The 12,625-nt window shown below is 35.7% G+C and overlaps 1 protein-coding gene across 1 annotated transcript; it reads left to right on the top strand.

Annotated features, from left to right (window-relative positions):
* Positions 1-635: 635 nt before the first annotated feature.
* Positions 636-12,092, top strand: LOC146162825 (uncharacterized). Its single transcript, XM_083385724.1, has 4 exons — positions 636-775; positions 9,206-9,325; positions 10,139-10,259; positions 11,394-12,092. Exons 1-4 carry the CDS (start codon positions 678-680, stop codon positions 11,541-11,543), a joined length of 489 nt encoding a protein of 162 aa, XP_083241850.1. The 5' UTR covers positions 636-677; the 3' UTR covers positions 11,544-12,092.
* Positions 12,093-12,625: the final 533 nt, after the last annotated feature.

Here is a 12,625-nt window from a genome sequence, read left to right as displayed (position 1 = left end):
TCATGACGACATCTCTATAAATTTCAAACCGACCTTGGTCTACGCGAAGCAAAAGCCTGTTTTACGGGCCCGGAAAATTCAGAACCCTGCTCTATGGGTTAATTTACGTAAGTTCCTACAATACGTAAGTTGCTACACCTTTGCTGTTGCTACCAGGCATAGTATACTGAAGCTCTCTCGGTACTTTTTTTATAAGTTTTCCCCATCCTGTATTGTAGGAAGCCTAAATAACAAAAAGCACCGAAAGGGCTTTAACTTGCAACACTTTGTAAAGTTGCTGCAAAGTAAAAATGCGCAATTTTCTGTAGAATAGACCGGTGGCTTTTATTCAAGCTGCTAATTGTAAAGTCTCCTTCGCCGCCAACTTAATTTGTTGTTGATTAGACCCGCGTGAATGAAATTGGAAAACAAGAGAAATTACAGTTTGTAATTAGCAAATACGGTAAATGCTAGGTTACAAGGCTTAGCAGGGCTGGTGAAATGTGCTTGATTTCTTAAATTTATTGTTATATTGCAGCTATATTACGTTCAAGTTGTATGCGAGTTTTTTTTAGGATGTCCAGCGTTAATTCTTGTGTGTTTGATTTGCTGCCAATTTAACCTAATTAATCTCTTTTTGAATGTTTATTATTGGCCAGATATTTGATATTGTTTAGTGCATATTTGTTTTGATAACCATGAAGTACACTCAGCAACAGATTGACTTGCTCCGGGATTCCTGGGAAAGTATGAAGGAAATGGGAATGCAAGAGCTGGGACTTCTCATATTTCACAGGTATTTTCACAACACTTAAGTTACCACTAACCCAGTGTTTCGCAACCTTTTTCGACTTGCGGTACCCTAGAGAAATTATAGGAGGTAATTCAATAAACAATAGGAGATTGAAACAGCATATGCACTGTGCAACAAGGTTAATCAAACCTTTTTAGTTATTGGTATTTTATCGTACACCAAAAAATATATAAAGAAGCTTACCAATAGAGCAAAAACCCCGGTTGAGAACCACTGCACTAACCTCCATACTGGGAGGGGGAGCCCAGTATTTCACACTTCTCATATTTCACAGGTATATCACAACATTTAACCAAACAACCGTTCAGATGCAAAAAAACATTCACTTTCAAGGGTGCGACGATACGTACGAATTTACTTAGGCTTTAGAAAGTTAAGTTATTATCTTTTATTCTTAATTTACAATTTTATGAACATTTTAAAGCTATGATCAATGTTGGGCTTAATCGGTTTTATCTGAATGCGCGCAGTTAAAACTTTTAGTTTCAGGGCGAAAAAGGTGTACAGTTTGGGGAAGGCCTATATGGTTATGGGCTATAGGAATTGAGAGTAAGTCGGTTTTAAATCTTCTTTAAACAGAAGTCTCTCTGTAAAAAGGCATTTATATAAAGAAAGTATTCAATGACAGTATCAAAAGCATTTGTGGACTAAAAGTTTTATTATGTGTTTTAAGATTGCCGAAATTCATTTTTGTTTTTTGGGGAAAGGGGGTCGGTTAGCTGTGGCGGAAATTGGTCCGAAAAGTTCTGGAAATGCAAGAAAAAACCTTCTGATATGTTACACATTTATGGAAGAGTTCAAACCTTACCTTAACTATCCTGCTTTAGCGGCTTATTGTGTAAAGTTCATTAAAACATTTCTAGGCCTACAAGTTTACAAAAAGCTCAGAGGTTTTAAATGAATCATTCAGGCCGCACGTTGATTACCTAATTGTTTTTTCATCTATGGTTAAATGATGCCTAGTTTTAATCTGTAACTGTAAACCGACAGTAAGCATTCTGGAAACAAATTAGGCCCAATTTTAAGATCTTGAATAAAATCAAGCCTTGACATAGACTTGACATTCTGATTGAAAAGCAACTTGAATAATTAATTGATTAGAATCCGCTTCACGGTTGTATTAAGGGGCATGTTCGAAAAAAACGTGGAGTTTAAGTTCTTTATTGGGATTTCACTAATACAAGTGGCCGAAATTACAGCTACTAAAAGCAATAAGTTAGCATTAAAGCTGTGTGACGTATAAGTTACGAACTGAAATTTGTTGCTTTTAGTCTGGACAATGTTTCCCCCTTATTTTAAATGATGCACCTGTTGCATTGTGACGTACCTAAAGGGTATGGTGTTGTCAGGAAGCTTAAATTACGATTAAAGCTGTACCAAGGGCTGGGGAGATTTAAATGAGGAAAGACATTAGATTTATATAATAATCAGCAGGGGCAGAGGGGGTGGACACGTGACCATGGCCCCCTAAACTGTATGTTTGGCAATTTAAACTACGTAAAAACTATTTTAACTATACTTAAACGAATCTTAATTTCGTTTTTAGTGTGTCCTAGCACACTTTCATCAATTTGGTTTAGCCCAAAGTCGCCCAAACAAAGATCACAGATCCGCGAAAAAATATTAAACACTTTTTCTGTTAAGAAATCTCTATTTACCATAGTTTTATACTAACTGCTTTATTGTTGATAATTTGTAAAGATGACGTCTAAATTGTCGTCCTAAAACCACTAAACGTAAGAAACCTTCTGTGTTTTATACTACAATTCTGAACCTGAAGTGAAGATTAAATGCATTCCAGGAAAAGACGCCAAATTAAATTATTTTCTTGATGTATTTAATTATATTTTTCAAATAATAGACCAAGATTTTAATTTGTCATGGAGCCCCTAGAACTAGTCCAAGACACTTTGATTTCTTTATTCCCCAAACCCATTGTTTACCATCAAGGTTCTATTTAAATAAGAAACTGATGATGCCTATTCATGAGGCGAAATATATATTTCTGTAAAACTTTAAGACATTATTGTATGTTTCATATCTGATTTCAAAAACAGTCTTAACATTATTGTTTACCACGAGGTTGAAAAACGTCACCAGCGTTAAGTTCGTTTGTACTTCAATGAAATAAGCCGGAACACTGGCTTTTATGCAAATCTTTATAAACAAGTTGCTTTGTACAATGTGGGCATACAGAGCACACCCAGGATATTAAGCTTTCGGTTGAAACACTGGTAGCTTAAACCGTAACATAAAGGCATATTGGGGTGTGTTTGGGCGCGGTTTTAGGGGTGTGTCTGGTCTCTATAGACAGTGTTGTAAACAAATCAAGTTAAGTCTAGTCCAACCCCAAGTCATCGATTACCACAATCTAAAGTATGATTCATTCTAAAATTCTGTTGTAAATATCCTTGTTTTGACAAGCTTGTAAGTTTAAGGATAAGTAACAATTCCATACAAGTGTAATATTTTCAATAAAATAGTTTAAAAAATAAAGAAAAAATGTAGTAAGAATATCAAAGCCCATACAGAAGTAAGTATAACTTGAACATTTCGAATAACTCTTTATTCATTTTCAACATATGATAAAGATGAATAAAGAGTTATTATGTTGAAAACGAATAACGAGTTATTCGAAAAGTTCACAAAATGCTAACTACCACAAAATGCTAAGCGCTTTGATATTCTTACTACGTCTTACTACAACCTCCCACAATAAGACTCCAAAGAAAAAAACGTTAAGCGCCTTTATCCGATTTTCACCTCATACACAACTTTTTTGTAATATGCAAGATTATCGCACTTTTTTGTTTCATGTAAAATAAGCCGTGAGCCAAAACAAAATTCTTGCGCGGGGAGGCGCAGATCAGGTCTGCAGTCAGTAGTTTGTCCATGTATTATAGGTTTAGGCGTGTACCTTATACGCATCAAAAACCGATGTTGACTGCGTGGTAGATTCCGAGACCGCGGAATTTTTTGGGCGGTGTTAGTATTGATCTTGTTCAAGGGAAAACTCGCAAAAAAGATCACAGATGGAAAAAAATGTCAGGACTTTTTTGTTTTGTTTTTTGTCCAATTTTTTATTTGTGTTGTTTTTGTGTCTGACCAAAATATCGCATCTGATTGTGAAAAATGCGATGTTGGAGTGTGTGGTAGATTCAAGTAAAACGAGTTTTTCTGGGAAGCGTTGTATTGATCCGGTTCAAGGGAAAACCACAAATAGAAGACCGCAAAACGTTATCAGGGCGGCTGAGATAAAAAAAACAATACATTAAAGCCTTACGATTCAAGGGAGATTTCTGCAAAGAACAGATATATTACCAAAAGGACACGCAATATATTACCAAACAAACAAACAAACAAATAAATAAACAAATACGCGACTACTGAAGTGTTGTTTAAGGTTTTAAAGGCTAGAAACGGCGGGTATAATGTTTCTGATATTATTTCAGTGGTACAATACTTCCCATATGCAATATTTTGGACAAAAAATATGGCAAAATACCAAAATATGTCATTACTAAGCCTAAACAATTAAAATAGATACAATTAATGATTCAAATAAGGCTAGGTAATAATTATGCCAAAAATTAGCTTAAATGTTTGGAGTTTTTTTTCGTTTAGTTTTTTTCAGTTGTTAACCCAATTTTTTTGATAAATTCACCTTTCAAAGTACAAATTGCAGCGTTGGACCACAATACACAACATGATCAGGAATTATATAAAAAGTCAATAAGCAAAAAAAAACTTTTTAAATTAATTGCTAAGGTTTTGTCATTGGGCTAAGAATACTGAAACCATATAAGTGACAGAAGAAGTAAAATGTGTAAATTCAAAGCGTCTTGGGCCGCACCAAATGTTCTTACAAGCCTCGTGTTTGACATCCTCGCTTTGAAGCCAATTAGGAAGTAGTAAGGTGTTGATATTGCTCTACCATCGTGAGAGAGAGCTCACATAATGGTTTAGTGTGAAATATCAAAACAACTGGCTCTTGCTGTAAATGCCAGTCAACGATACAATACCACATTAATATCGGAATTTCAGCCATAATTTGCGGTAACTAAACTTTTTAACATTTAAGCTAATATAATGGACAATTTTTTTTAAATGTCTAATTTGCTATTTGGGAATGGTAATGACGTCATTTAGTATCGGATCGAATCGCGATATTTTTATACAGACTATCGGGCATCGTTATCGTAAGTATCGGGCATCGGTATCGTAAGTATCGGGCAGTCCATTTTTGTATTCAATTAAAAAAAAGGAACATGTTTTAAGTTAAAGTATTACGAAACCCAAGACCAGCGTCGAAAAAATCCGATTTTACTCCTACAGGGATAATTTACTACACTGAAGCATCGTTATCCACCGTGTAAAGAATTTCAACACAGCACTTCACAAAACTCCCTCTCCTACATAAATTAAACGCGTAACGTGTAATTTCAAACGCCATAAGCCTTATAGAAGCCGTTGTGTGATATGAGTGAAGTTTTGGCTTTAAAATCTTCTTTTGATCTCTATAAGTTGTAAAAAGCATGACATCATTGCGGTTTAGCGGCAGACGTTGTACAAGAGAGCCTTGCAAAGTTGCGTGCTCTACGGCCGTTGTATGTCAGTAATATACCGTTGCTACCAGGCATGCATTACTTATAAAATTGTTTGTCTGACAAATATCTTTTTGATTATATAGGCTAATGTTCTATAGCTTATTCGGGTATCTTGTGATGAACCTACAAAATTTACTAGAAAAAAAATCCATTTAGTTTTTTGTTATTGTCTGACTGTTATATAAATTTTTCGAACACAAATGGCTGAGTTCGTGTTCGTGTTTTTTCCCTGACTCACCCGTTATCAATTACGCGAAGCAGTATTTCGTTAAACAAAGTAACTTTTATTTTACAAAGTTTCGTTTAGTACCAAATAAACCGCAGTCAGATATACAGGAATCACATTTCTAAGTTTTGGAACACAATACACGTTTTTTTAGGAATTTTAATAAAACTATTAGAGCATTTATATTCGATAAAATTGACGTTTCGGTGTTTACAAACGTGTTGGCAAAACCTAAACCCATAATTTGTGTAAAAATACAAGTCAAATTTTCGATTTTATCGAATATAATGCCTTTATTATTCATATTTATAAGCCAACATGTTTGCATTGGAGCATTAATGCTAAAATGCTTCTTTAAATACCACAATGTTGTTTCTTGTCAGATACAATTCAAATTAATTTCATGTCCAACGCTTACATGACGTCACAGCCGTTAGAACATGCCCATTGTTCGCCATTTGTCCTTTGTTGACACATACCAAGAATTGTCAAAAAGCGATTTGTAAGGTCAATGTGAACAATGCTCTAAAATCGAAATCAGTCGTTTTGCGACCTTTTCAAAACCGCTTCGGTTTATTAAAAGGATTAAAGGCGTCAATTGCTCTTTATACGTCGTAATAAAAATGTCGCATTTCCGCACCAAAATGCTAATATAAATTGCAGCATTTGATCTAATGTAATAAAAAACGTTTTTCCTTGGTTGAATTTTACTAAAAGCAAATGCCCTTGTAAAAAAACATCATGGCGCCTGTAGTGTGTATGCAGCATGTGATAATGCCGCAAGACAATTCTAAAACAATAATACAATGGCATTTCACAAAAAATGTAATGCTCTTTTGAAAAAAAATCTAAAGAGAAAAAACTAAAACTGCCCAAAAAGAAAAAGTCATTTTCTCAAAACGACATGCATACGACGTTTAGAATTGTCTGATTTTGTTTGCTCTCTAATTGTGCGGGGCATTTAATATGCACAAATTATTAAATGTTTCACAATCGATTACAAGGACAACGACCTTGTTACGCAACAAACGACCATTCTTTGTTGAACGTCACAATCGATCAATTGTACAACAGCTTGAAACAAGGTCGATAGAGGCAATGTCCTTGAAATAGGCATTTTTGCCACGCTTGGTGTAAAATGTACGTTATTTTATATTCGTTGGACTCGAGGGTTTTTGTTGAATCATTAACAGATTAGTCGTTAGAAACTTGTTTATCTTAGCTTTGTTGCACATTTTGAAAGCGTTTTGCAATTTTGATTTTTGTGGTAATTCGTTGTTAAATTGAATAAACCACGGCGAGAGAATTTCCAATATATATTTTCCATTAAAATTAAATAAATTAACATTGTTTTAAAACCTCAGAATCTCTGATGATTGAAACGCTGAAACTAAACAGAACGCCCAAACACAATTTTTGGCAAAGTAAAGTGCCATAATTATCACAACTTTGTTTGGTCCTGTGTTAGGAGAGACCTTATCAAATACTATATGTGTTTGTTAAACGTTTCTGTTAATATTTTACAATACTTTTTCCACAGTGTCCACTGAAAAGGGTTTATTGCCAAAACAAGGCAAAAAACTAGCTACATTAACATGGACCATGTGCTCCTGGTGCGCTAATTTATTCACAAGGCGTCCATGAAAATGACCTCAATTCACCATGAAAATCGATTTGCAAAAAGTGGCCTTTAGAACATGTTAGAGCTAAGAACTACAACATTCGACGCCCAACGTATAATTTATATCGATCCTATAGCAAAGGTTGTGAAGTCATTAGGGAGATGAAAAATTGTTGGGGGGGGGGGGCATATGCACCCCCTGGGACTGCCGTGCATTTACATGTAACAGGCCTAACTATTGCCCACTTAAGATTTTATGCATTTTGGCGATTAACTTTGAATACATAATGTACTGTATAATGTGGTTTGTCCTTTGAGTCGGATTGGAACCTGCCAGTGCCGATCGGCGTTGCTCGACGCTGTGACACCGCCTGTGTGACGTCATAATTCGTTAACAAAAGGACGCCGCGGACGCCAAAGGGAAGCCATCGTCATACCACGTGTTGTTTGCCACAGAACGATAAATAATAATTGCTTAATTTCGCTAATTAACCAAATATCTGCCTTTATCGTTGGCCAGTACGACTCTACAATGGCTTTATATCCACGGTACTTCATTTTCTCTTATTTATAGACATTAAAAACAAGTAAACTGCTTAACCAAGTAGCAGAAACAAATATCAAAAATGTATTTTTAAACCTATTTTACTGTTTAGTAAAATTTGCAAAAACAATTTAAAATTTTCAAGTCATTTTGTTTGCCAAAACGTGAATTTGATGTAAGAGCACAACCAGAAAGTAAACTTAAAGTCATGGTGTGCCAAAAGTACCCGTCGTTTAAAATGAATTTCTAAATATATTTTTGTAAGTTTAGTAACCCCCCATGTTACGTTACAGATACAGAAAAAGGATAAAAATACCCAAAACAAACAAAGAAGCGAACAATTATTCCTCACATATGTGTCCAGAGCAGATTGTATCAGCTAACATACAAAACTCCTATGTTCAATAAATCAATAAGTGGTGACCTTAGCGAATGCGAAAACAAAATAAAAAAATACGAAAAAATAGCAGCTCCAAGGCGCCAAAAATTGACAGATCCTAGGGCCTTCTTGCTTACACAAAACGTAGAAGGCTGAGTAATAGGTTGTAGACCTTTACAGGTTATGTAATGGGTCGATAAAATATCGATGACTCGTGTATTCGGGAACGGTGCAAAAACTGGATTCAAATCCATTTACGGGTTAAAGTTCAATAATTTTCTTGATTTAAGGGAAAATGCCGCTGACCGAATTTACATATCCCACAAGTAGATTTGTCCGATAATATTGGATCGGAGCAGATACCCGATGACAAGAATCGGTACCCGACCGATTCTAGGGTGGCATCGGTGCCGATCCGCCCAATAACCTTGAAAATATTATCTTTGGCTTATAAATTAATCTATTTTGCTTGCTTAGACATGATAATGACGTCATTTGGTATTAGATCGGATTGTAATACTCTTTGTCTAAACCCAGGCCCGCGGGTCGCATGTGGCCCGCCACATCATTGTTTGTGGCCCGCGAAGCACTGTTGAATTATTGCAACGCATACCTTTGAGGGTTTATTCAAATAAATCTAAGTGGCCAACGAACAGTAAGCACACTGCAGTTGTTTGGTTATGATCACATTTTTCCGGTTATACCATTGAATAAACCAGTTTCCTATCGCTCACCAAATTCGGATCCAGGGGGTGGCAAGAACACCTAATTTTTGGGATGTGTTAGACCGGTTTGAGAGAAGTGCGTCTTATATGGAACTTTCTTTCTAAAATGGCTGTTTTGCGAACATATAATGGCACGCATGTAGCCTACTTTATGTGGCCCGCAAAGAATAGGCAAGAAATATTGTGGCCCGCGATGCAGTCAACCGTGGAGCACCCTGGTCTAAAATTTCGCGTATTGTATTGAAATGTCAAGTATCAGACATCCTTACCCACAAGCTTTAGTTTTATGCTAGTTGTTTGCATTCCTCAGGTTGCTTAACGAGTCCACCTTCATTCGACACATGTTCTACAACATCGAGATCTCACCCGACGAAGATTTGCCCTTGGAAAAGATGAGACAAAAAAGGAAGGTCAAATCTCACGCCACGAGGTTTGTGATTGTGACGCCAAAAAAGACTGAACTAACTTTTTAAGAAAAAAATTTAAAAATTTACTGTAATATTAAAAGTCGCAAATCAAAATCTGCAAATTCTATAAGAATTTTGTATCGGATCGGCACCGATACCACCCTATTATCGGACGAGTAACTATACTACCACTTGGCATCAACTATCGGTTCCGATCCGATATTATCGGAAATCCACACTACGAACAAATATTAATCTACAACTTTAGTCTAAAAACCGTGAAATTCAAATTTAGCCTAATTTCAAAATACGAAAAAGTTTGTCCTTACCTCAAAAGCCGCCTCTCTTCAAAACTCAGCAAATTGACTCTTTATAGAAGTGGTTCTCAACCTTTTTCATCCCTTGGAGCCCTTTAACCGCTATTTAAAACTCAAGTCTCCCTAAAAAAAACATCACAAGCAAATTTGTCAGTATACGAAATAGGTATAACTTCTTTAAAATTGCAAGTTTTCCAGCCGCTATATTACGACCAAATTATTAAACATTGCTCAATAACATTTAACAAAAACAAATATTTGCAGTCGCAGTAAATAACAGATAGCACGCAGAGCATTGTGACGTAATAATAAGAAAGTGAAGTCATAGTAAAAATTTGTTTCGTTTTCGAAAAGAACTACTGTTTAGAGTTTAAATTGGGCCCGGCTAATAACTCGTTCCAATATGCATATTTGCACGCAAATTTCAACCCCAACTAAAATGTGCTTTATATGGTCGAATTCCAAATTAAATTTCCCCGGTCGAGAACCTTTATCTAATGTTTACCTTGATTTTGGCAGCATCGCCGTTTCCATAACGAAGTACGTGGAATACCTCGACCGACCAGAAGAGTTGAACAAACTTGTTCAGGATCTTGGTGAAATTCACCACAGGAAGAGGGTGGACCCGGAATACTTCGAGGTAACTGGAAAATATAGGGAAGTTTTATTCACAAACCCTACTAGCCAACAAGTCGAAAATGACTTAAGTTTTAGGTAAGTCATTTGTAAAAAAAATTAATTTTAAGTCAAGCCATTTTTAAATAAACTAAATTCAATTCAAGCCATTTGAAAACAGTGACTTAAGTGCATTTAAGTCAAGTCATTGACTTAAGTCATTAAAACACCGACAGTAGCCAACAAAGTAAAACAGAAGGTAAAAAATTCAGAATACTTGGAGGTAACTGCGAAGATTTTGCGGGGACATTTGTTACACACGATCTAAACTTTGAAACGGCTTACCGGAATTAGTCAGCCTGATCAGCTCCATTTACACTACAGCTGCGCTGAGCTGCGCTGGGCGTAAAAATCGCTCCAAACGTAACGTTTTTTTATAGCTGCACGGGGCTTGGGTTTAGCAAATCGTGAAACGCCCGCCACAATAGAATTTAAATAAGTAAATTACGCTTTGCTCAGCTCAGTGCAGCTGTAGTGTAAACGGGCCTTTATGTGTAAGCAAGGCTAAAGACACAGGCCAGGCTAAAGACACAATCATCCTGGCCAAACCGACTGATTTTGGTAGGCCTTTCCGGCCCTCTATAATATGAACCTTCAAAAATTGTATGAATCAATGAATACCGTAAACTGAAAAGGATCATAGAGTATATTTAACAAACCTACAATTTGATACTTAAGACTTTATCAAGACCGCTTTCAACTTTAGCCACACTGCTGGCTTTATTATGGAAATGTCTTAATGATTTTAAAGTCGTGCAGATAAATAAATAAAATACAGTAAAAAATTGAATATAGTAATGTTTCGAACTGTGGTGAGATTTGAACTCACGACCTCAGTAATTATGGTTTCACATGTTGTTGTTTTCTGTACCTGTCTTACATAAGTTGAATCAGGGTCGACGAGTTGTTAAACCCTTTTTAAAGTCAACTGATTTAACTCTTTAACAACCGCACGTATTTAATGTCGGTGAATCTCTGGTGCTGTCAGTGGCCTATATTTATATTAGGAAATTATGCTCTCTAGCGACCAACAGCGGCATATTTTTAAATAGTTTTTAACTGTGCTCTCTAGCGTCTAAAAGTGGTAATTATTTTTCAGTATTTGTTCCCGGTGCTTCTCTACGTCATCCAGGAACGCCTGGGCCTAAGCTCGGGTTCGGATACTGTGCAGGCCTGGATTAAATGCTTCTCAACGCTCCGGAACGAAATAACGAACAAGATGAGGCAAATCGCAAATAGCATCGATTAGAAGTTACACTCACTTGGAATGGACTTTTTACTGTAAACGACAATTCTGAAAAGCTGTTTGTTCTAAAATCCTGATTAGGATTGCAGACTGGTGTGAAAAAAAAACGCATTTTAAGATTTCATTATATTTTAATGCGCAATTGATAGCATTTTCGTTTTTTATAGGTTTTAAGGAAATTATTACCAAAAGTAGTAAATTATTTAACGAACTTCAAAAGTTCCACAAAGTTAAGACAGTGGTTTCAAACTCACTAAAAATAAAAACAATTGGCCACTTCCTTTTTTTCAAAACCGTACATTTATACGTGGTATGAATATCAAAGCCCATACAGAAATATAATTTTAAGCGTTTCGAACTCTTTTTGTTGAAAATGGGTAAAGAGTTTTTCGACACGTTCAAACTGCTGACTACTGCTGGATAGGATTTGTATTCCTAAAACGTTTTACTACAACCTCTAACTATTAGTTGTTATGCTCCAAAACGTACAATTATAACTTTTAAATCACCCCTTGCTACACACCAAGATAGGAAGCAAGTACCACAATAATATCAGTTTTATCTGATTAACACGTCCAAGTTTCAACAAATGTTTTTTTTGCAAAACTACTAAAAGTTTCGCGGTATTCAGAATGACTGCTTAAAGTGTTTAAAACGTTTAGGCGGTCATAAGTGCTGTGTTGCAAATGAAATCCACTGGTTGTTCATGAAATGTGTAAAGCGTTAAGTTACGGTACAAGTATGAAAAGGTTTAAAGCTGCAATTCCCGCAGTTTTAAACCAAGCTGGTGACAGATACTCAATAACTTTCTATTGCCGGTTAGAACCCTTATATGTTTTTTAAGGATGTCCAATACTCTGTATTTAATTACTCCGTGTTTTATTCCAACGCCTGTACCCGATATTTTGGACAAAAATTACCCATCCTATACGAAATAACATCTTTGCTGGGGTCTAATAAGTTGAATATTATGTTTTTTTTTCGTTTTTTTTTCACAATTTGCTTTTGTTTAAAAATATGTGAGGAAATTAATATTGTTAACCAAACAATGCTTACAGAGATAAAGAAACGGTGTGCTGTGCGTG

This window comes from Ascidiella aspersa, chromosome 3 (genome assembly GCF_963924565.1).
Source record: "Ascidiella aspersa chromosome 3, kaAscAspe10.2, whole genome shotgun sequence".
Classification (NCBI taxonomy): Eukaryota; Metazoa; Chordata; class Ascidiacea; order Phlebobranchia; family Ascidiidae; genus Ascidiella; species Ascidiella aspersa.
This window is presented reverse-complemented; position numbering and strand designations above follow the sequence as displayed.